The sequence below is a fragment of the Pezoporus flaviventris genome, unplaced genomic scaffold (assembly GCF_033815535.1).
Source record: "Pezoporus flaviventris isolate CSIRO_AGI_PZ_B2104156 unplaced genomic scaffold, CSIRO_AGI_Pfla_v1 ptg000020l, whole genome shotgun sequence".
Taxonomy (NCBI): domain Eukaryota; kingdom Metazoa; phylum Chordata; class Aves; order Psittaciformes; family Psittacidae; genus Pezoporus; species Pezoporus flaviventris.
In genome coordinates, this window is record NW_026892568.1 from 5,601,092 (window position 1) to 5,625,654 (window position 24,563).

The 24,563-nt window shown below is 49.4% G+C and overlaps 2 protein-coding genes across 2 annotated transcripts in view; one reads left to right on the forward strand and one right to left on the reverse strand.

The window, feature by feature from the left end:
- Positions 1-233: 233 nt before the first annotated feature.
- OTOP3 (otopetrin 3) lies at positions 234-5,347 on the forward strand. Its single transcript, XM_061455659.1, has 6 exons — positions 234-775; positions 1,648-1,784; positions 2,484-2,542; positions 2,911-3,029; positions 3,482-4,407; positions 5,122-5,347. The coding sequence occupies exons 1-6, from the start codon at positions 385-387 to the stop codon at positions 5,290-5,292; spliced, it is 1,803 nt and encodes a 600-aa protein (XP_061311643.1). The 5' UTR covers positions 234-384; the 3' UTR covers positions 5,293-5,347.
- A 2,698-nt stretch (positions 5,348-8,045) lies between these two features.
- Positions 8,046-24,563, reverse strand: part of HID1 (HID1 domain containing) — a 28,544-nt gene continuing 12,026 nt past the window's right edge. The window contains exons 4-19 of the mRNA XM_061455505.1: positions 23,888-24,001; positions 21,472-21,578; positions 20,833-20,949; positions 19,888-20,110; positions 19,453-19,509; positions 19,216-19,356; positions 18,753-18,843; positions 18,012-18,163; positions 16,821-16,899; positions 16,085-16,249; positions 14,707-14,934; positions 14,085-14,218; positions 11,555-11,635; positions 11,117-11,208; positions 10,637-10,795; positions 8,046-10,176 (exon numbers count right to left, since the gene is read on the reverse strand). Coding sequence (XP_061311489.1) covers positions 10,113-10,176; positions 10,637-10,795; positions 11,117-11,208; positions 11,555-11,635; positions 14,085-14,218; positions 14,707-14,934; positions 16,085-16,249; positions 16,821-16,899; positions 18,012-18,163; positions 18,753-18,843; positions 19,216-19,356; positions 19,453-19,509; positions 19,888-20,110; positions 20,833-20,949; positions 21,472-21,578; positions 23,888-24,001 — 2,004 coding nt within the window. The 3' untranslated portion in view covers positions 8,046-10,112. The remainder of the gene's footprint in view (positions 10,177-10,636; positions 10,796-11,116; positions 11,209-11,554; positions 11,636-14,084; positions 14,219-14,706; positions 14,935-16,084; positions 16,250-16,820; positions 16,900-18,011; positions 18,164-18,752; positions 18,844-19,215; positions 19,357-19,452; positions 19,510-19,887; positions 20,111-20,832; positions 20,950-21,471; positions 21,579-23,887; positions 24,002-24,563) is intronic.

Below are 24,563 nucleotides of genomic sequence, written 5' to 3' on the forward strand. Positions count from 1 at the left end.
CCCATTTCAGTGCAGGTATCTCTGCACAGCTTTTGGCAGAATCACGGAATCACAGAATAGTTAGGGGTGGAAAGGACCTTAAGATCATCCAGTTCCAACCCCCCCGCCATGGGCAAGGGACACCCCACACTAAACCATGTCAGGGCCTTTTCCCAGTGCCTTGCAATGACTCTGCCCACCAAGAAGTGTTTAACACCGAATCTGGGCTAAACACCAATCCCTTTGCCCCCTCATCCTCTTGGAGCAAGGAGGGGAAGCTGCAAAGCACGGAATGGAGGTCACCCCACAAGTGGCTTTACAGCAGAGTGCAACCTCTCCTCTCCGCGTGTCCCCCTCCAACCTTTCCTGCTTTAACCCCCCCTTTGCTCAGCAGGCAGATGAGCCATGTCAGGCAACAAAGTCTCCAAGCAGAAGTCCTGCCAGCACTGCAAGGACAGGTCAGCGTCAGCTCCACACGACACCTCCACCATCCACTACGAGAAGTTCTGGCTGTACCGGCACTGCTCCTCGGTGCAGCAGCGGGACAGGCAAGCCCAGAAAGCAGGGCAGCTCTTCTCGGGGCTGCTGGCCATGAACGTGGTGTTCCTGGGCAGTGCCTTTGTCAGCAGTATGATCTTCAACCATGTGGCCATCACCCTGGCGGATGTCTGGATCCTGCTCTCCATCCTCAAGGTCTTGTGCCTGTGCTGGATTATCTACTACCTGCTGGGTACCAGCCGGCAGCCCCATGCGGTGCTGTACCGGGATTCCCATGCGGGGCCCATGTGGATTAGGGGTAAGTTCTGCTTTTGTTCATCACCTCGGGCCTTTCCCCTGCTTCCTGCACTTAGAAGATAAAGAAATGCTTCTACTAATAAAGCTAGGAAGCCACAGAGGATTGTAGTTAGGGCATCGGGAACCTCCCAGTGGGGAGATTGGGATAGGCTGGGGAAGGCACTAGCATAGAGGAACCAGAGCAGCCAGAAGTTCTTCACCCTCCAGCCCAATTTCACCCTGTGGTCCCCTCCCAAAGCACAACTCGGGCATCTCCCACCAGCAACTGAGCAGCATGGCAGAGATGTAGGGAAGGTTTTAGCATGGCCACTTGGCACAGTGGGAGCAGAACCACCATGTTTACCCTCCCAGGGCGTCAGCAGCCCCATGCCACCCTCGTCCTTGTTTAACATCACTGCAGCCTTGTATCCAGGGGAAGATTCCTGCCCCGTGAGTCACATCCCAGTGACACCCAGGCTTTCCTGGGAGATCTCCCATCAGTGGCTGCCCCACTTTGTGAAGCGACACTTGTCCCAGCAGCCCTGCCTCTGCTCTATGATGGAGTTTCTAATTAGCGCAGTCTTGTTAACTAAGCACGGAGAACTGAAGGAAACAAAGCTGCAACGTGCCCGACTACCTAAAGCTGCAGGGAGGTGTCCAAGGTGAAGGAGAGGAACAATTAAAGGGTCCTAACTTCTGCAGACTGGTGCTGCCAAAACCACAACCAGGTTCAGCTGCCGGGCTCCCCTTTGTCTCTTCCGCCACAGATAATAAGAATTCCACATGGGAAAGCCTCCAGCTCCGAAGGTGCACGAGGTTTCCAGTCCCCAGCCAGGCCCAGGTGCTCCACAGACCCGTCTTCATTTATTTACTGGTGTTTCTGCTGTTTGCCAGGGTCAGTGCTGCTCTTCGGCATTTTCAGCGTCCTCCTGAACACATTTCATATCGGCTACAGCGCGGTCCTCATCCAGTGCAAATCCAGGGTGGAAATCGTGTTCCCCAGCATTGAAATCCTTTTTATTTGCACCCAGGTACTGCACGTTACCCTCCTGGACTCCTGCTTATTCCCTCTGTCCCATTCCCGGGAGATAGGGGTGGGGAAAATGGGGACACCTGGGGAAGTGGGTGCACACGAGGCATTCCCATGAGCATTAAAGCATCACGCACCACCACGCTCCTCATGTGCCAGGTGGAGAACGAAGTAATAAGGCTTAGAAAGAAATCACTCCAGCAATACCTGACGTGCTGCAGGATCCAGACAAATCTGTCTTGAAGCATCAAAGCAGGGAGAAAAGAGGAACCTTCAGATCTGCCAGAGATGTCTCTGCACCAGGCTGAGACCCAGCCTCTCGATTTGCTAATGCATCCCCCTCAACAAAGTGCTTTGTGCACAGAAACATCTCACACCCTTTGAACTCCGGTGCCAACCTTCTTTGCAGCCCCAAACCCACGTCTGCAAAGTAAACTCGCTCCCATCTCAGCAGCAAATACCACAGAGACAGAGAAGAGCAGATCTCCTAGATCAGCACTAGGTGCAGGCACACACATGCTGCAGTCACACAGGCCAGCACATGCCTCAGCACTGAGATGCAGGGGCACACACGCCACTTGCACAGAGACAGGGTTGGTCCCACTTGGACTCATGCCCTCTTGCCTGCCCGTCCCTTTGCACTGTGCATGCAGCAGGCTGCCAGCTTCACCCTGCTCATGTCATTGTCATCTATTTGCAGGCTTTTTTCCTGTGGCATCACTCCAAGGACTGCATTCAGGTGCAGCACAACTTCACTAGGTACAAAGAGGGGGGGAAACTGCCTTCTACTCCTCTAAAGAAACCCTTTCTGTCTGCTTATGATCTCCAATACTCCTGTCTTCATCTGGTCTCTCTATATTCTGTATCTGATTCTCTATATTCACACTCTGTATCCTGCATCATGCAAGAACCAAGCTGAGACTTGACCAGACCCATCCTCCTTCCACTGATCTGGGCTCACCAGCTCCCTTTGGTTTCTTCAGCCCAAGGCCCCACTTGAGCCTTGGACTGCAAAGCTCATTGCCCCCTCTTGACCCCAAATCCCTTCCTGCTGCACAGCTCAGGGACCAGCTCTATGGCTGGAGGATGAGCTGGGGTGGCCTCCCCATTCCTCTCTCTTCTCTCAGGTGCGGGCTGATGCTGACCATAGCCACCAACCTCCTCCTCTGGCTCCTGGCCGTGACCAACGACACCATTCACATGGAGATCGAGTCTCAGCTGCGAGAGGTGGAGCAGCGATTTGCAGGCAAGGCTCCTCCTCGCATCCCTGCTTGTGCCAGGCAACAGTCTTTGGTCAGGGATGCAGTTATCACAACCACTTCCCCCATATGTCAGATTCCCTCCTACTGGAGCTTGTCTCAAGGAGATGGGCTGCAAGGGGAGAACCTCCTCACTTGGAGGGAGGTGTTCTGCTATGAAACCCCGGGACTGAGAGCTAGGAAAGGAGAAGCCCAACATCTGTTAGTATTTCTGCTCATGTTTATCTGTCAACTGCAAGCAAAAGCTTGGCAGATTAAACGATGTTTGCTAAGCTGTGTTGTTCTGAACCCTCACAGCCTGAGGACCGAATGGTAATCACTGAACATCCTACTGATCTCTGGTTCTGAGATCCACAGAGACACAAGAAACTCCCACAGATAGCCATGAAATGCAGGCCATCTCCCTCCTAATTGTTGCCTTCCTCTTCTCATGCTCCAGGCAATGAGACTGTTTCATGCACATGCCCAAACACAACCATCTGCAAAGTCTTCCAGAAGGGCTACATCCTGCTCTACCCCTTCAACACCGAGTTCTGCCTCGTGTGCTGCTCCGTGCTGTACGTCATGTGGAAGAACGTGGGGAGACGCATCAGCCACCACCACGTCCCTCACATCAAGCACAAGTTCAAGCTGCAGGGGGTGGTCTTTGGACCACTGCTGGGTGCCATTGCTGTGATCATTGGGATCTGTGTCTTCATGATGTACCAGATCCAGGCCACCAGCTCAGTCCCGGACCGCCAGGTCTTTGTGATGTTTTATTCATACTACGTTGTACTCCTGCCCCTGATGAGCGCGGGTGCAGTGGTTGGGACGATCATCCATGCCTTGGAAAAGAAGGAGCTGGACACAGTGAAGAACCCAACTCGCAGCCTGGATGTGATCCTGCTGATGGGGGCAGCCCTTGGGCAGATCGGCATGTCCTACTTCTCCATTGTTGCCCTTGTAGCCACCGACCCCAGGGAGCTGCTCAACAGCCTCATCCTGTCCTATTCTGTCCTCCTCATCCTTCAGACCATCACCCAAAACATCTTCATCATTGACGGGCTTCACCGGCAGCCCTTAGTGGCAATAACCGAGGCCAGACACACAGGACACGCCAGGCACCATGCAGCAGCTTCGGAGCTACGTGAGGAAGAGGAAACCACGACAGGCAGCAGGCAGGGGCACACACACTCCGGCAAAGAGGAAGAAACGAAAGAAGAGCAGATCCATGAAGCCTGTGACCAGAGGAGACTGAGCATGCTGGAGCTGGGACAGGAGATCCGCAGAGCCTCCCTGTCCTATATCCACAGCTACTCTCACCTGAGCTGGAAGAGGAGAGCACTGAGAGAGATCTCATTCTTCTTGGTTTTGTGCAACATCATAGTAAGTACTGCTCTCTGCCTCGTCATAGCTTGGCTGAGCCAGCATGACCTGTGATAAAGATGTGCTCTCCTTGGCTTTCTTTTGGGCTATTCCAGACAGGAAACCTTTGCCCATCATGCTCCAACCCGTGGTGAAGCAAGTCAAGGTTGGCTTTGCTGTTAACATCCCCACTCTCATAATTATAAGGCCTCTTTTGTTACCCAAAGAGTCAAATATGGCTGGGTTTCCTGGGTGCAGAAAGCTGATAAACCCTTAAGAGCCAAGATTTTAGCCTCTGAAAAGGTTATCTTAATCGTTAAGGGTGTTCCATGAGATAGGTGGAGGAAAGTGAGGCACCAGCAGTGAGGCTTTGTGAGCGTCCAGGATTCAAACTCACCCAATTCCATGCATTGCGCTCTGGTATCTTGAATCAGCATGGATCTTCACTGCAGCCTTAATACACTGAAAACACATTGGCCAAGGAAACAGTGGAATTCTGTAGAAAGATGAAGCTGTCTGGGGCAGAATGAGCCTACCATTAGGAATTCAATAGGATTTGATTTATAGCCAGGTCTCAGCAGCATAACTGGGGGGGTTCCTTCTCTTCCCTGACAGGGAGACTCTGATACTCTTGCAACACTCCTACAATGACTTTAGCCAGTGCTGAGATCAGAGTGCAGGTAGGAGATGGTTTCTCATCCTCTCACTTTGCTCGTTTCCCCCCCACCTCTTTAGCTCTGGGTCATTCCCACATTTGGAGCTCACCCCGTCTTCGAGAACGGGCTGGAAAAGTCCTTTTACGGCTACTCCACCTGGTTTGCCATCGTGAACTTCGGCCTCCCCCTGGGGGTGTTCTACCGAATGCACTCCGTGGGGGGACTCCTGGAGGTCTATGTCACGGCCTGACCCACGCCGACTGCCACCAAGGGGCTGGGGTGAACTGGTGAACAAAGGTGCAGGAAGCAGCGGAGGTGCACATGGAAGCTGTGAGGCTTTTTCTCTCCAGCTTCTGCTTTGACTTCTCCTTGCGCAACCCCTCTGAGGTTCAGCAGAAGAGGAGGTTGGTTTTGTTACTGGTTTTATCATAGACTCAAAAGCCCCAAAACAAACTCTCTTGCTGCTCTAAGGAAGCCTGGATGCTGGGACTTTAGTCTGTCAGTGGATGCTGCATGGCAGCAAGTAGGGCTTGACCAGCTCCTACTGAAATCTTCCAGAACACAAAAGCAGCCTTCAACCAGCAACAAAGACTCACCCACACTCCACAGAGCTTCAAATACCCACAGTCAAGCCTTGCCAGCCCCAGAACTGCTCAGCAACCTGCCATCCTGCAGCACAGGAGAGACATGTCACCACCAGCCCCACTAGAAGCAGATACAGCCACAGCCACTCAGAAATGACCCAAACACACTTTGTGTGTCATATTCAAAAAGCAGCTGGTAGCTGCTTTAATGGTCACAACAGGGACTGTTTGTTTGTTCTTGGGGCTGGCAACCACATCAACTTGTGCAAGCCCTGTAGGATCCAGCCCCACAGTAGCTCTCAGCACTGAAGAACAGGGCAGGCCTTTGGACCTGCAGTGGTTCAGCACATCTTCTCCAATTATCAAACCCAGAAGCTGTAACTTTACCTTCCCTTAGTGAGAATAAACTCTTTCCCCTTACAGGCACTCACAGAGCCTCAAATGAAAAGCCCCAGAGAAGCACTAGATCTGATCACTAGGGCTTGCTGCTGCTCATACAGTGTTAGCACCAGTGGGTACTAGCAAAGGTCCCATCCTTGCACACGCAGCTGGTTCAAGAGCTACTGACAGACCCTCAGTGAATCCCTCCCTACCCCAGCACTTCAACCCCACTGCTGCTTTGCACACCCATGACCATTTCACAAGGTGCACTGTAAGGGAACATGTGCACAGCCTGATCAAAGACCCATCAGCACTTGTTCTGCAGGAGATGCTTTGAAAGCACATGGAAGAGCAAAGGGGCTTGTGACTATGAGTCCAAATACAGAGCCTGATGAATGGAAATAAAGAGATTGAATTTTCATGTGTTAGCTTGTGAAATCTCTGGCTCTGCACTCAAAGACCAGACTCAAAGTGAACTGACATTGACTTACACCACTCTTGTGCTCAGAGGTTATAGGAGATTTAAGAGCTGCCCTTATTTTACAATCAATCAAAGCCTTTGATGACTCTCAACCAAGGCCAAAGTAGCACGGTACAAAAGGCATCTATGTTATTGCTTCTGTTCCTCTACAAATCAATCCCACAGGGGCAGGTTTAGGACCAGAGCTCATTCTGGGGTGGGGCTGTGATCCCCTAGAAAAGCAAGCTCTCCCATGACAGTAACAGTGATGAGAGCTGGAAACTCCTGAGCACACACAGAGCTCTCCATAGGATTCAGCACTGAGGCAGTGATAGCACCTTGCTGTGAAAACACAAGTGGGAATGACTGCACAAGCATGAACTTTGCCCAATAAATGTTTTTACTTAGGCCTGTGTCAACAGAAACATGTCATGAGAAACAACAACTGGATAAAATAGGCTCCAATAAAGTTAATTATTATTCTTATGTCAGAGTTTACACCAAGGGATCTACAGGAGACACATGCCAAGGGCTGGCCCTTTCAAATGATGAACATCAACCCAAAACTTTCTAGTTAATGACAACCCAGAAACAGGGAATTATGTACTTCATGGGCAAACCCATGGCCTGGATTTTGCCTGCAGACAGAACACTGCTTAAGTCACTGAGCCTACAAATGACTTTGGAGGCCTTCCACTGAGATATAAACACTAAGTCCCACAGCTCCTATGTGCAAGTATGCCCCGAAAGAGAAGTTGACTTGTGATTTCTTGCTGGTAAGCAGACAGGACACCTGCATACATGATTAGTGTGATAAGGAATGAAGCCCACCAGGGTCAACTCTTACCTACAGCCGCTATAGATCAGAGAAGTGCTCAGGGCCCTCCAGACTCAGTTCCAACACTGCAGATTAAGGTAAATCCCACAACAAGCAACAGTAGAAGCCCTCTTCTAGGCCAAAGAGAAATTCAGGGTCTAAGGTTCCAGCCCTTTCAATTAGAGGGATTCCATCTCTGGACTGATTTGTGTTTACCTCCAGGAGGGATAAATCCATGGACACACTGTTTGCATGCAGTTAAAACTGCCCTTGGCTCCTTCACAAGGCCAGGGGCAGAGCAGGGCACAGTAATCAAAGCCTAGTGAGCAGGGAGCCAGCCTTGACTCCCAGATCCAACACAGCCAGGACATGTAAGTGACCTACCTGCTCCTTTGTCATCTGCCACCCATGAATGGCCTTCAGAGCTCTCCCAGGGCCAGGGTGTCTGTTTATGGGCCTTCAACTGCACAAAGGTTTTAGTACATGCTTCAAAGTTGGGAGACTTGACCCTGTTTGATCTAGTTTCTTTGCTGTACCCTTTCAGGCAGTTACCTTTGATGATGTCTCATGCCATAAACAGAAATGGCCCAAAACCACACAGTTCAGGCTCATTTTCCAGAGCCCAATCTTCACTTCTCATTAAAATATAGACTCCATACACTGCAGAGGAAGCCAGCACACGGTCTCCTAGTAGCACAAATCACTCCAGCATAAACCAAACAAGATTATAAACCTCTCTGGAAATAAACTAAACAACCAAGTGCATGTTTCAGATAATCTTTATCTTTCTCTCTGTAGGTAAGCAAATAGTTTACAGTGCAAGTTGATTTCCACAGAACAAGTATCAGACTCCAAACACCAAGAAACAAAACAGAAAGGTTTCCAGAGGAACTCACAAAGAAACAAAGCAGAAAAGAGAGGACGGAAGAGATCATGAGAACCAGCAGATCCATGGGAGGGAAGAGGCAAGCACATGGGACACAGGATGCCCCATTCCAGCTGTGAGGTGCAAGTGCCACACAATCAGAAGCTGGCCCCACCAAATCACATTCTTATGTATGAGAGAGATTCCAAGTAAAACAGAGACCTCACCCTGTTTGCATCAGAGCAGGGATGAGGTCAGGATGGGAGTAGTGCTGGATGGCAAAGTGGGCTGGAGATGGGAGCTGGGAGGGGGAAACGACCTCTCTCTGTTTCACATATTTCTTATCCTTCAAGAAAACCATTCAGGTTTTATTTCAGCTTTCTACTGACAGCCCACTTCCAGTGCCCAAAGGAGGAAACCAACTGACTATAGGCCAGCAGCACACCGGAGCAGCCCTCCCTCCAGGAGAGGACACTCACATTGCTATCCCCCTTGCTTTAAAACTCAGGCAAGGGTTACAAGTGTGTGCCATACCTGTCCCCTTTAACGTGTGAGACCTGTTCCCATGGAGTGATCTCACCTCTGGCAAAGAGCTCGTGGCCAGGGATCCTCTCAAGAGCCTGAATACCAGAGCACCAAGGACTAAGCTTTGGTGGAGAGAAAGGTCTCAGTTCATGACAGGACCCCTCACATTTCATTGTCTAAAGACCGCACAGATCCAACACAACAGCCTCTCCCAGCAGAACACAAAATGCAACTCAAACCCAAGGATGTCTCCACCTATCCCATGCTGCTGAACCAAAGCCAGCAACAGTGGGTCTCCCACTAATTCCACTTCTGGCTTCCAAGATTTCACATGCTTGGGACCCAATACATTCAAGATGTGATAACTTGGTCACTAGCAAAACGCCCTGAAGAACTGAACTTTGCCTCAGCACTCTCCACTCCCTACTGACATGGAGATGCTTTTCCTCCTACAACTTCCAGATTCCTCCTACAACTTCCCTGAGTGTTTCCCTCAAACCCCTGCCTTAAACAGTAGTGTGCAAAAGACCCTTCCACTCCCTGCATTGCATCAGCCTGCCAGGCAGAGATGGAAGGATATGGTTCCCTTCAAACCCAGGTGACACTGTCCCTCCAGTCAATAGAAGAAGACTAAAGGCGTTTAACACGTCTCTTCTTGCTGTCACTGAGCCAGTCCCTATGTGCTCACATGGATTAAGCAGAGCTTTCCAAAGTGGCACACACTCCATTGCAGCAGCCTATCATGGAGGACAGGCTGCTGGGCCTGGCAGCCAAGGTAAAACTTCTCCTGCCACACAAAAGCACCAGCTCCTATGAAACTTCTTAAGCAGCTTTCCAGGAAAGCAGTAGAGAGATTCAGAGCCGAGACACGAAGTTTTCCTTCAGCGACTTCTCCTTTCGTTGCGATGGGATAACTTCCCTATCAATATGCAACTGAGACCAGGGAGACACCTGCAGCCAGAAGGGATGCCCTGGAAACTTTGTGGAGCCACATGAAAGTAACTGCAGTTTCCAACCCCATCTCCTGCAGGAATAGCAGCTTCTCCCTTGCACCCAATTTACAGCTAGTCTTATTCAATCACATGCTGACTGTGACAAGGCAAGGACAGGGTCAGATTGGTTTCCAGACCACATCCAGGAGCAAAAGAGTAACAGAAGAGCTAAGTACAACCTGATTTCTAGTGCAACCACAACAATGCACAACCCCTTAGACATCTTTCACTCAAGGTTCCTGGTGAAGGGTGAGGGAAGAGAAGTGAGCTGGGGGGAGGGATGTCCAAGCAGGTCCCAGTTAAAGCTTTAAATGACAGGGAGGTAAATGAAGTGATTGTCCTTTTGGTCTCTCAGCTGGATGTGAAATGCAGGAATAGCTGTGACGAAGCAGCACACAGCAGTCCTTAGATCCAGTGTATTTGTCTTCATAGAGGTAAGTGCTCTCTTAGACCCGTTGAATTTCAAACAGCTTCACATCTGTGTCATACCAGATAGGGGGATCCACATTCCTGAGAGAGAAAGACAAGAGCCACTTTAGTCTCTGTGACCAGGTACATGGAATGCAAATCTCACAGCTAAGATTACAGGAGCTGCCTACACAGAATGCCTTCTGCTTTGCAAAAGAGGAAATCACTGGCTGAAAGACAATGCACCTTAGAGGGATGACAGTATCTACAACATCCCACAAAGCCAGAGCTTTGCATCAAATCTCTGCACCATCCCCTCTAGGCAGCTTTTCTACTCCCTGCTGCTGCCAGTTCCCAAACAAGCAGAGCTCCCTTCACAGCTCCCTTCACTCAAACCAGGTTTTGGAGCAATTGATTCAGCCTGGCCTCTTCCAAAGGAATGATATCTTTCCCTCCTGTAAATATGAGACAATCCAGAGCTGGCCAAGAACATGCAATTCTCTCTACAAGCCTCCCAAAAGTTTGGAAAAGACCAAGTTAGGTTGCATAGAAGTGGGTTTACCTCAAATAAATAACTCCCCACATGTAGGTCCGGAACCACATGGCAGTGCCCGAGTTTGCCTGGTACTTGCGGATGAGGATGGGGTGAGGCACAGGCAGCAGCCCCACCAGTGTGCCATGCTGCAGGAACTTGAGGATCTCCGATTCATCAGTGAGACCCCTGCAAAGAGGCAGATGAGGAACACCCTTAGCATGTCCCACAGGTACCCCAAAACTGCTAGCACAAAGTATCAGGCTAAACACACACAGACACAGAGCCAGCAATTGTGGCCACCAAGAACACACACTGCCTTTGCTGTAAAAAGGAGTTGAGAAGGGATCAAACAAGAAGCTCGGCAAGCAAAATAACATCTCCTCTGCCAAGACCATGATGCTCTCAATTAGACTTTACAAGGTTTCCCCCAGAGGCACTCCCAACTCTGCCAGCCTCACATTCCTCTTGACACACTGCACAGCCCTCACCCTCCAAAGATGTACTTACTTGTCAATGCAGATCTTCTCCACCTGAGGGACCAGCACCTGCAGGAGCCTCATGATTGTCTGCAGGGGAAGCTTTGACTTCCAAGACATCACCTGTGAGTAGGAAGGCCCGTAGGGAAATAAGGAATTTATCTATGGTTATCTCCACTATCTCTACAGCAAACGAGGTTTTACAAAAAGCACAAAGATGATGGATGAACCGAGTTGCACAAGAGTACTACAACATGAGCCACTCAATGAACCTAACAGGGCATTGGTTTAAATCAGGTAAAGCAAAAGATGGTGATAAACTTCTGGAGCTTGGACCACAAGTCAAAGATATTCCCCATGGGGAAGTGCTCCTGTGGGGAGTCTTTCAGGCAGGAGAAGCTGATGAAGTGTGTGGCCTTTCTGCCCCAACTCTCTTCCTCATTGATGTCCTCTGTCCACATTCCCTTACCCAGTCAGGAGTTGGGGTCCACTGCCCACTGGAGGATGCACTGGAGAGACGCCTTCGATCCCATCGGGGGTGTGATGCCTCCTGGCAATAAATAGAATTTTGGAACACACCAAACCAACCAAAAGCAACCCACAGTTTACAGCAAGAAATACACCCATGTCCTGCTGACCTCCCCCCAGCTTTCCCAGAGGAGTTCTGGGAAACACAGCTCAGCCTGTCCATAGAACAGACCAAACCCACCAGACCTTCCATCACCAAACCCATATGCTTTGACCCAGAGAGTGCAATTTGGTGGAGTTAAGTTGTAGGACCCTCTGGCAAGGTCACAACTGCTGACACTCTGCTGGAACAATCCACAGTAGGAAATTAAAGCAGGACTGACAAAGCCTGTCCAGGCACAGCGCTTTCTTCTAGCACAGAGACTGAACAGCTGAAGACCACAGCTTTACAGACCTCTGTCTACTGAGTATCTCTGGTGCCTATCCTGGAATTAACAGGTGGTTTTCCAAGGATGGGCTCAGAAACTCCTACCTAACAACTCCTGCTCCTTAAGGAATGACACACTCATGCCCCCAGACATGAATATCATCACCAGGCACTTTTGGCAAAGTACAAGACACAATTCTGTCTCATTTTTCTTCTTCCCATCAACCTGTTTGCATGTCTCTTATACAGCAGACATCAACATCCTGGTTTTCCATATTCACGGTGGGAAGAAAGGAAAAAAACCTGTAAAATCACTCTTAATCTCTGCATGACATAAAAATGGAAAGGCTTTTTCCTTTTGCAATGCACCCTGAACCATTCACTACTACCAAGTAACATCATCATTACTAGAGCTGACCTTTCTACAAAACAAATGGGAACACCACTTCCTTCCACAGCCACATGCATGGCTTCATTCACACATCACCTCTGCAACCAGCCACAGCAGGCTTGGGGCAGAGCTGTACAGCAATGCACTGGAAGCTGACAGTGCTGTACCAGTCCTTTTCCAACTGGGAAACAGCTCAAGCTGGACAGAGAAGTGATTATGTTTCATGGGCTACTGGAGGAAGACAAGCTTTCTTCAAGTTCTCAGCCAAGATCTCACTTAATAACAACATAACTGTGTGCTTAAGACATCTTGCTGACCACGGGCCTTCACCAGGAAAGCCTAGGAAGCATAAGTAAAACTGGTGCAGGGATATTCAGTAATTCAGTTCATTCCAAGCCTAAACAGCAATATTACGTTGCAGTGTTTGCAGCTACAACCCTTATCATTCAGCCTGCTCACTTTCAGTGCTGTGTCCTCATCAAGCTTCTAAAAATAAATTCATAAAGGCATAAAACCCTCCGATTTCCTGCAGATGACCCCATCTCCTTCCTCTTTCCTCCTCCCTTTCCCACAGCCCTTGCCCCCTCACAGCTGCCATCCAAACATTCACAGCCAGCTGGCACATTCAGGAGAAGTAAGATGAAATTACATGGAAATATGAAGCTGTTGAACATTTCACAAGACACTTTTGATGTGGTTATGGCTGATAACGGGAGAACATTCAAACAGATAAAGGAAGGAAATCAAACCAGTCATAAGTGTGGGTATCCTATAATTTATATAGTATCTTTTATTCATTTATGTTAAAGAAGCAGGTTGGGGCACAGTAGGACAATGTTCACATAGTCCAAAACACCACTGCCCTTGGAGACAGATGTGTGCTGCCTAAAGTGCCATTTGATAGCAGTGATGATTCTCCCCATAGCATTATCATAGAGTAACAGACTGGTTTGGGTTGGGAAGGACCTTAAGATCATCCAGTCCCATCCCCCTGCCACGGGCAGGGACACCTTCCACTAGAGCAGGCTGCCCTGTCCAACCTGGCCTTGAACACTGCCAAGGATGGGGCAGACACAGCTTCTCTGGGCACCCTGTGCCAGCGCCTCAGCACCCTCACAGTAAAGAGGATGCTCCACTGAAATGGTTGTTTTATAGCTCTTGATAGGGAAAGCCATCAAAAGCCAGAAAGCTGACACTGCCACCAGAGCCAGCACAGCCTTCATTCACAGACCACAGAGCCTCTGTCCCATCCACATGGCCAAAGAGCCGCCACTCTGAGAGCAGCACCTCAGCCAAGCCCTCATGGGAACATACTGTTCACAACACCAGCCCCCCAGAAGACTCTGGTAGAGCTCTGCATCCCAAAAAGAAGGGAGAGGAGAAAGCAACAGTAGTCAGAACCTGAGCTGAAAGCCTCCAGATCAGGAATACATCCCTTTACAGTTACACACTTGCTGCTCAGGAGCTTTCATGGTGGTGGAAGCTCTCTTCTCTGGTGTCCCAGCTCTTGTGTCACCAGCACAGATTTGAAACACCCACCATGATGCAACAGGACTTCTGAACCACGGTGTTTCCAGCAGAGTGCACATGTGCATATTGCCTCTAATAGGATGCTTTTACTCAATGGGTCAACCAGACCTCTCCTTCCCAGGCCCCCATTTAGTCCACGGCACACCCCAGCCCTTCCCTGCACAGCAGATTGTCCGGCCTTACCCCGCTCCAGGGCTCCCCGTCACTCACAGCTGAGGATGGGTTACCCTCTGGTGATGATTGTAAAGACTCAGGCTCCAGTGAACGCATGGTCCCATCCTCTGAGACCTGTGACTTCTCTGTCAGCTTGTCAATTCCTGCGTTCAAAAGAGACAAAGCTCAGGAACACAAGTGAATACACATAAAAGCAAGGGGTTCTTTTTTTTGTCCTACCATGCACAGACACTCTATGCATCTGCTGACAACCAAATCCCTCTCCTTTCAACAGGAAAAGCAAGATCTAGCCTTGATTTCACTAACCCAAAGGAGTCCATTTGTCCCTAAGAAAATGCTCCTGATTAAAGAGGAGCAGAGGTTCCATGGATAGAGTTAAACTGAGGCAAAAGGCCAAGGTTAGGACAAATGGCCACGTGAATGTTAAGTCTGAGAGAAGCTCAAGGCTGTTTACTTTAACTTGTTTGTGATCAGCCTGGGCAAACTGATGTGAAACTCAGACGACAGGCAGTAAGTCAGTCACAGATGTAAACTCTTAATCTCTCCCACACCCAGTGAAAGGGTGAGTCCACACCGTATCTCCCAGAGGAAACAAGCCTCTCTCCTGTTACAAAGGTAAATTAAAGCTGACCTGGCGTAGCCACCAAACTTGTCTTCAGTGTCCCTGGCTCTGCAGGGGCAGCAGGACGGGAGCCTTCCATGGAGACCCCTTCCTGGGAGTTGGTGCGAGAAATAGGCTCTGGAGTCCTCTTCTTGCGCTGCAGCCCCTTCTGGATGGCCTGTGAGTCCGTGGGCAGGTTGGCCAGCTGGTGAAACACGTTCCGCTTCCGGATAACAGCATAGACCAAATTGGAGTTTCCTGGCAAACCAAGCAACAAAATGAGCAGAGAAATAAGACTCAAAGAGCTCTGCCAATACAGCACAGCTCACTGGGGACACGATGCATGATTGTGGAGACCCTGCAAGCTCAGAAAGCCACGCTTCTACCCACAAAGGCAATAGCCCAAGGAAGAAAGCAGAGCTCAATATCCTCTTATCCCTTACAAAGTAGTACTGGAAATTCAGTGAAATCCTTCCTAGGCTGGAAGGCTGACAAGAAATGGCTTAGAAACTGTCATTCAAACAACTGAGAGGAAATAGGAGAGTGTAAATGACACATTAGCACCTCTTTTGAAAGAAATGGTTGTGAGACAAGATTCAATATTCCTCCAGCTTCAAAAAGAGCTCACAAAACACATCAGCGGCATTGCATTTGGTGAGAAACAGGCTTGAAATATCAAAGCCAAAAGACCAGAATTCTTACTGCCTGCAAGGTGGCAGAGAACAGAATGAAACCATCCCCTAATATAAAACACAAAACAGCCACAAAGGCTGGTTTAGGATCTAGCAGTCACCACTTACAAGATTTCCATCAGGGAAGCAAAATGGCCACTCTCGAGTTGCAGCTTTAAAGCAAAGCATGACATTTGGAGCAGTTTAAAAGACCTCACTATTATTTCCTTGAGGTAAACGACTATCATGCAGTTAAGAGGCATTTCCTGGAAAGGCAGCAAGTGCCAGACTTTGTCTGGATGAGGCTGTTTGGTCTTTAACTCCAGTGACTTGCTAAATCAGAACCAAGAGGCACTTTTAAATGTTTAAGGAGATGGAAGTTGGTTTACCCTCATCTACATTGCTGAGCAACATGAGCAGTTTCACAGCAGCATCCAGCCAGTCACACCTTAAGTGTTTCACACTCACTTTCCCTTCTTCTTTCCCTCTAACCCAGCTCATCTTCTGGTCTTCAAGAGGTTAAGGTTTTGCTGATCATTAGCTGCCATCCCACTTTGCTCTAATCTGATCTATCTGGGTCAGCATCCAGCACTGATTACCTCCTAATTCAACTTCCCAATCCCAGGCAAGTCTCCATGTAGCTTCCCTCATCTGTTTGGACTTTCTCTGTCATTCCACCTCACATTCTCTTGGACTAAACTAGTGCAAACCAACTAAACAAGCAGCCAGTCTCTTACCATCAAACTGGTACTGAATGATGTTGTTGAAGACTTCCAGCAAGAAGAAAACAAGGTGGTGGTTCTGGACAGCAGAAAACAGGAACCAGGTGGTGGAAAAAGCCTCCAGGAGATGCAGTAACTTGTTAGCAGCCACCATGGAAAGAGACTTCAGGTACGGAGACACTGTAAAGGCAAATTCAAACTGAAGAACTGAGGTGCATTTATTCACATAAATACACCTCTAAAAACGTTTTTACCACCCTCCCATCTTGCCCTTCTGGGAAAGCCTCATGGAATAGCTCAGGCCAACAGGGCTCCACAGAAATATTTTCAGTTACAAAAGAGGTCAACATAAAACCCTAGTAAAAGCAAACATTTGTGCTTTTAGAGGCTCTTGGGTAGTTTGACACCAGTAGCATTGCTGCTGGCACACCTCCTGAAAGGATGACACAATTGGAGCCATCGGCTAAGCCCCAGGGAAGCCACTGCCACCGTGGGGAGGTGGCACTCCCTGCTGGAAAGGGATGGCACTACCAACTGCCCTCACCAGACCCACTGCCAAATGCCCTCCTGCCACCCCCGAGGGGCTCCAGGGATGCTGTTGTCCCACCCTCTGCCCCATCTGACCTCAGACAGGTCTGATCAGCAGTCACTGACACTGGTCAGTGTTAGTGGACACAGGCAAGAGCATGGGAAGAGGGGAATGAGGGTGTCCCCTTTGTAGGCTGTGGTTCCACACTCTGACAGCACTTACCATTCACCACGATAGTGAGCAGGCAATCAAAGAGAGGCTGCAGCCGCTGGTGCCCGCTGGTGATGATCTTGTGAAAGACCTATGGCAAGGAAAGAGCTCTTGAGCAAGGTGGCACCTTACTGAAAGCACCCTCTCAACCAAAACCAGTGCCACCCCCACACTAATCGCTTCCTGACACCATTCCTGCCTAGGCAGGGCCCTGCACACGCCACAATTACACAGGTGGGGAACGCTGCTCTCACTGCAGGCTCACGCTCCAGGAGTACAAGCTTTCATTTACAAGGAATCCTTTGGGGATGTGATTAGGGCTCTACAGCACTGCAAACAGAAACTGACTGTCAGCTATTCCAAAACACGCAGGCTGCCCAAGACAGAAATTAACCACCACGAAGTAAGAAACATCGTCACCTCAAATGGATTCTGACTCTGAACCCTAAGAGTAGCTGCTTGAAATGCCACAGAACAAATCGTTTCACATTTGGTTTTTATGCAAACTTCTAACTCAAATATTTGTCCTACTTTTCTTAACTATAACCTCAGACATGGAAGATTTGACATTCCCAGTCTCGGCCTTCCCACCTCTAGCTGGCATGCCTGCAACGGTTCTGGTGGGCACATTTCTCCCAACTCTCTGTAATGGGAATCTCCTTTTGGAGGTTTATCAGAAACTGCTGAGAGATTCTTCTCTGGCAAACAAGCACAAATATGACAGGAGGGTACCACCATCTGAGGCTGGCACTACAAAACCCAAAGCTGTAGGGTTCAGCTTGGTATCACCAAGTTGTTCCCACTCGGACAGATGTGCTCCACACAACTCTGGGACACAGACAGCAATGCAGTCAGATCTCCTGCCTTCCCCACCCATGATCAAGTCTGGTAGAGGCTATGCACCCATTCCATTCATTCCACTCCCAGAGTCCTTTAGATACCAGTCCAGTGCTATCCCAGATCCTATTCTTTGGGATCATCTCATGCAGATGGAATTGTACCCTGCCAGGCACACCACCTCAGGTTAACAATGTGCAAAGATCCCACCAGTGCCTGGATGCATCCCACATGCTTTCTAGCTACTCAGTGGGTTGTGAATCTAGGAAGGACGAGCACATGGGAGGAGAAAAGAGGACACTTATTTGTGGAGGTATGCAACAGGAGTTAGGAAGGACAGAAAAGAACTGCTGGAGCTATACTCACTATGATGAGCAGATCTGCATGTGTCCCTGTGAAGACAGGGATGTCCATAGGCACTCGTACAGAATAGGGCTTGTTCAGTCGAACCCCAAAGTTACGCTCCCCACTGAGAAGCAGGAGGATGAAGACCCCAATGTGCATCAAGCCCACTCGTGCTGCAGGCAAAAACACATCACAGTGAGGCCAGTGGACTCCTGAAGGCAGAAGGCAATGAGAGGTAAGAAACACTATGGGACTGAAACGGCACAGAGCAGACCATCCACAAGGAACACCCCATATAGAGCTCCCCCTGCTGCCAGTACCACTGCTCTTCCCAAGCACATCTATGGGGCCAGAGTGTTAAGTCTTGGATAAATTATGGTTTTCTTCATTATGTTCTTGATGTAAACCCATCACCGTCGCAAGATAGATCCGAAGTCCTTCCACTATGCAGTGGAATGCCCAATTTATCCCCAAAGCAACAGTAGATTCCTCATTTCTCTCTCTCAGGGACACAGATTTCAACAGAAGGACTCAAAATGAGTTAACATGCTAAGGATCTCCATTCCCTGTGTTGTGGCATAGATCATGTCCTGCTTCTAGACACTAAAACCCAGCTACCTGAACCACTCCACCCTTCTAGAGGGCTAGAAACATGCACTTAAGATGCTATTGCATCTAAGTGGTAGGGAGGAAGCATCTTAAATCATTCTAGCTCAACTGTCAAGCACTGTTCATCCCAAATACTGAAAATAACCAACTTACACTGGTCTGCTCTGGCATCATTGAGAAAATACAGGATTGGGACAAGGATGTCCAACACATCGCTGCTCTTCAGCACAAAGAAGAGGAATTTCTGGAAGAAAGGGCAGGATTTCAGACCATCATAAGCAGATTTGATTTTCTGCAGCACCTGCAGGCCTCAGGACAGGTAGCCTCAAGCTAACAAATCTCTCAGGACCATTAGAAAGTCTGATGTATGCACCAGCTCTTCAACTCCTGCTATTTGTAGTTATAATAACACCTGCTCCAGCATTTGCCTCAAGCACTGACCTTCAGGAGCTGCAGCCTCTCTCATAAGCTGTCCCTATACCCAGACCCCCCTTACCCCATGCAGCAGGGAGTAGTGCTGCTGATCAGTCACTGCTCACTGCCTGCCCACAATCCTTCACCTGGCTCTGGGCAACAGGCAAGGTGGGGCAAAGCTCAGCAAGAAGCAGATCCACACCTTGTTGAAGTCACAGAGTTTCCAGAAGAGGACGAGGAGTTCCTGATGGAATTGGATCTTCTTGGCAGAGTTTGGCAGGTAGGTCTGGACCAGCGGGTTTGATAACAAGCGGGCCACTCCTTTGAGGATGAACTGGAAATCCTGCCAAGGGACCAGGAAAGAGGCTGTGGTGAACCCAGGGTTAATGCAATCATCGTGAAAGCAGACAGGAAACAGTTGAGGACAGGAGCACGTTACCTCCTCTCGGTGTATCCTTGAGAGGTAATTCACAAACAGATTGTCTGGTCCAGGAGGCTGCGTGCAAAGAAAACGAGTGAAACACTTAATGGCAACAAGGATTACTCAGGAAGGCAAAGTGTAAATGGGGCTAATGTCTCATTTCAGCTTTCCACTCTGAATGATCCCATTTTAAATGCTAGGAGATAGAATGCCTCAGGGAACACTAAAGTCAGGGGCTTTTCACTTATATGCTCCTGATACAAGTTAGTGACCAAAGCCTAATGGTTTGGTCATGTACAGCTGCTTAGCGACCTACAGGAAAGAAGCAGAGGCAGCAGTCTGCAAGGGGAGGAGTGGTGCAGGGCTCTACAGGTCAACATTCAATACAAGCTGCTGTAAGATCACTACAGGGAGTTCAGGAGAGCAGCAAATACAGCTCCCAGTCTCACTCACATCCACATCATCCATGGCCGTGCCAGTGGTGGTGCCATCCACAGTGGGACTTGAACTGGTGGAGCTGTCATAGTCCAGAGTGACAATCAGCACCTGGGCTGCCTCCTCCACCAGGGGCTCACGGTAGTCCGAGAAAAGCAGGTGGTTATAGGGAATCCCATATCCCACCGGATCGTAGGCACAGACGACGTTCAGGAGTGAGGTGAAGAGTGGGAGCGCGTGTCTGAGGGGAACAGAACATTAGGAGAAGGCAGAAGCAGGAAGAAAAAGGAGCTGCCTTGGGGAGGGACAGTCTGGGGTCATGACAAAACCCAGCCATCTTCTCTAACCTATGACAGTGCCCCAGGGACAAGAGCTGACCCTCCAGCTCCCTGATGGTCTCCTGGACTACATCTGAGACGGAAAGCGGAGGTAAACAAGGCCGAGTGGCTTCCCAGAGGAATCCTGTGTAGTACTGTGCGAAGAGAAAAGGACCCCAAAGCTCTCTAGGCTCTGGAAAGACAAAATCGTCTGTCTTCAGCCAGGACTGCTCCGAGGGCAGCAACCTGAGGAGCTGGAAGTCTCAGAGGAGACAATGTCACTAGAGGGCAGCATTCATCCGCCACCAACACCAGGCACTGCCCACAGCAGCGCCACGCCACCATCCCCAGGAAGAAACGAGGGTCTACAGGGAACAGCATCTCTCATTTCCCACAGGACACGATCAGCCCCGCATCAAACTCCAGTGAGCAGCGTGCTCAGTCTCCCTTTCTGCTGCTGAGGAGCAATTCTCACTAAGCAGAGATGATAAGGGGATGTACATACGATAGGGACAAAGAAAAAGGACAACAGCCCCTCCATGTTGGAGGCAGCAAGTGCTATGGTGCCCCATCACCAACGCAATCCATGGAAGAGATCTGAAGGTATTTCTCCCCTGGCACTCATTCTCCACCTCTTCACCCTCACCTGTTCTCTGTAGAGCAGAAGAACTGCACCCAGGGGTTGGTGTTGCTGCTGTCCGAGGAGGGAGGCAGATACATGGCCTCAGAGAAACAGGTCAGCAGCAGCTTAAGCAGCTCTGTCCTGAAAGAAGGGAAGATGATCTTAAGGTGCTTTCCAACCCTAACTATTCTATGATTCTATAAGAAGCTGAGGCCTGAAGTCATTCAGGAGCAGGGACTGGGAAGCACCAACAGCAGAACATAAGGAAAGCTCAGCCCCATCTAGAAAGCTCTCACCACAGGGAGCTAAGCCTGTTCCATTTCATAAGCAATATTGTTGTCACTGGTGCAAAGCTCAGCAGAATTGCTGCCTCGTGAAGAGGAAATACAGTACAGAGCTGCTAGGCATTCTCAAAGCAGCAGCGTTCTTTCTGCCAGTTTCTGTTGCAGACACCCCGACTCCCATATCATACTACACAAAGCTATTCAAAAGGTCAGCTGTTTTTTATTTCCTCTGTTGCCAGTCCTGTTAGCTCCTTTTAGAGCAAGCAGAAAGCCCCTTGCGAATCACAGACACCCAAGGAGACAAGGAGAACCCGTCTCCCCCACATCCTCCTCTCCTGAACCCAGCCTCTTTTCTCTTCAGCCTTTGCAGCCCTCTTACCTATTCAAGTCATGGATGTAGTTAGGCTGTGGAGAATGAGCAAAGCCCACTCCTGCCTCCCAGATGTACTCACAGCTGTCAATGGAATGGATATCTTCTGCTGTGTCCTATGGGAGAAACAAGAGGTTGGACTACAGAAGGCAAGAGACAGAGCTGACAGCACTAGCGGTACCCAGGGCAGCTCTGCCCCTCTGTTCAGCAGTACCAAAGAAACCAGAAGAGAAGCATCCAGACGCTGACTGTACATACCAGCACCACCCAGGGAGCACCCCAGAGAGAGGGCCTCATCTTCAATATGCACTGAGTACCATGCAGAATGAGGCCTTTCCTCTAGCATGCTAAGTTGCAGTGCCAGCAACCTCTGCTGGGAAGGGTCACCTGATGACAAAGATCCAAACTATGTTCTGTTCTCATTACAGGATGCATCACCTTCTCTCCTTCCCATCTCACAAAATACAGACCAAGTCAGGGCTTTTCCTGTGCAGATCAACAGCACCACACAGGGTGCTGCTTGACATCTTAACCCCACCTCAGGGCACATCGTGTGGAGTTTACCCACATAATGGTGTCTCACAGTGGCTGTACCCCTAAGACAAGAGAAGCAGCAAATTAACCCACACGTATAACAGAAGCAGGTATGGCTGTGACTTGCTTTCAGAGGGGAAAGCAAGAAGGTGACTGCAAATAAGTTATTTCTCCCAGTGAGAACCCTCCCAGTCCCTTGACAGCTGCTGGCATGACTCCCAGATTCTTGTTTTGCAACCTGAGCAGACGAACCACAGCAGCTTGCCCTTCTTTGTCATGGTTGAAGCAGCTCTGCTGCCATTGAAAGCCACCTGCCAACCTCCAGGAACCACCAGGAGCAAGGGCCCAGATGAATATGTTTGCATCAAGTGCACTTAGCACACTTCAGCTGTCTCTTTTCTGGGGTTTAATTAAGCAAATTCTATCTCCTGCCTTTTTTCCTCCCTGCACTTAGGGAAAAGTGATCAGAGGACTGCTTCTAATTGCTCTGGGTTCCCATTGCACCACCTCTCTCCGTTCCACAAAGGCAAGACCTTCCTCAAGTTCTGAAGGCAAGCAAGATGCTGGTGATACCAGCATTACAGCAGATTCCAGGCCAAATAAAGCAGGTGCTGATGTCTTCAGAGAGCTCAGGCTTTGCAAGTAAATGCTAAAACACAGAGGTGCAGCACTGTGCATGACAGAGGGAGCCCCAATTTCCAGCCCTAGTTACAGGGCTGACTTCAGTAGGAGGACAAACAGCAGAAGAGCAGGGGTCATCCCAGATCTCCTTTGCCCATTCCCTCCCTAGTTCTTACACTTCCTCTCAATTCTGCTTTAGCAACTATCCACCATGAACTGTGCCTCTAGGGCCACAAGTTGCTCTGCTATGAATATGAGGGGGCTGTACCCACCCCTCTGCTCTTAACCTGCAGTCAGACCAGATCCAGGGAGGGAAGAAGCTAGGCAAAGACTACAGAGGTTGCAGGCAGCAGACAGGCAGCTAACAGCAAGGAACACAAAGCACTCCTGATTCATTGTCTAGTTCAAGTTGCTCAGAGTCCTGGAACACCAGGCTGGCTGCTGCCAAGGGTGAAACCACACATGCAGTGGGGACAGGGGGCTCTTCCATGGAGAATTTGCCCCTTCATCCCCAGATTATAGATTTCAACTCTAATACCCAGAAACCTCAAGCAAGGAGTTTAGCACTCAGGTTTGCCAGGAGATTTTGTAGCCATCAAATACACGGTGGTGTAGAATGCTCACTTTTAATTTACTTCATAGCTATATCAAAAAGGAGGGCTGCCCATTTCTCTTTCTAGACTGGGCCTACAATAAACACCACAGTCATTGGAAGGCACGGAAAGACATGCTTCAGAACCTGTCCTTAGCACACGTGGTAAGAGATCCCTGCTTCAGGGAACTCCTCCAAAGACAGTCACCATAAGGACCACAGCACATTTGTCTTTGCTGCAATGATGCAAAGAGGAAGAGAAGGTGGAAAGACACAACAGCAACAATCTACTCATTCAGATCCCAGCACCTGTGATCAAGCAACAGCTGCTTCCTGCCCTATCTGGACTAAACTGCCAGTGAAAGGAGCAGTGCTAAAGGTCTCTGGCAACAACAGAAGAGCGGTTGTTTGCCAGCACAAGCACCCTTCCATAGTGTGGGGGTAGGTTCCAGCCACTCCATTTGAGACTCATCCAGCTGCCTCAGAACATCTGTTTTAGAAGGTACAAACTCCACAAAATGAACCCAAAATGTTGATCAGTATCAGTCACTGTGGGTTCAAGCTCAGCGACTCCCTGTTTTCCTGCCTGCAGGTTTGCAGGGAGCTGCTGGGATTCTCCAGGGAATCCCCCACAATGCAGCTGATCTACCTCTTATAACCTCTATAACCTCAACTTACCACTGTGCTCCTCCGGTGGCTCTGCACAGTGAAGTCAGGGCAGAAGAGCAGGTCTGTGACAGCAAGGAGCAGCGACTCAGCCAGGGGCCGAGCATTTTCATCATCTTCATCTCCCTGCAGGGAGAAACATGGAAGGGTGTTGTCAGCCCAGGTTAGCAAAGAGCACACAGGAACACCAGTGTAACACAGCAAGAGAAGATACATTCCCCAGAAACACACAGGGAGGCAAGAAGTTACAAAGGAACAACAGGGACAAAACCCAGCCTGTACAGGAAAGAAATTCCCCCCTGGAAGGTGATGACTAAACAGGAATAAGCTCTTTAATGACACCAAACTGAGCAGACAGACTTAGAGATGTTCGGGAAACAGAAGAGTAGCACTAGACCTTGCCAAGCGGAGACGCTTGACTTACTGGAGACAAAAGGAAAAGGAACCATTGACAGAGAAGTGGGTTTTACAGTCATAAAGGAAGGTGACTAGGATGGTGCACAGAGACAGCGATAGGAAGAAGCCAGCCAGCAGCAATATGGTATAAAACCCCTTGAAGTCCTACATGGCAGCCCAGAACTGGAGGTGACAGAACCAGGAGAGGCTGCATGCATCATTCAAGGGGCTGCCTAAACCTGCCATGGCAGAGGAAGCATGACAGCAGAGAGGATTTTGCCCTCTCCAGCAT

What these genes read in the sequence shown, in the direction of transcription:
- OTOP3 (XM_061455659.1), top strand. Translation starts at nt 385, where the DNA reads ATGTCAGGCAACAAAGTCTCCAAGCAGAAGTCCTGCCAGCACTGCAAG. An exon ending in GGGGCCCATGTGGATTAGGG is followed by an intron (nt 776 to 1,647) that starts GTAAGTTCTGCT and finishes GCTGTTTGCCAG; the next exon opens with GGTCAGTGCTGCTCTTCGGC. An exon ending in TCCTTTTTATTTGCACCCAG is followed by an intron (nt 1,785 to 2,483) that starts GTACTGCACGTT and finishes ATCTATTTGCAG; the next exon opens with GCTTTTTTCCTGTGGCATCA.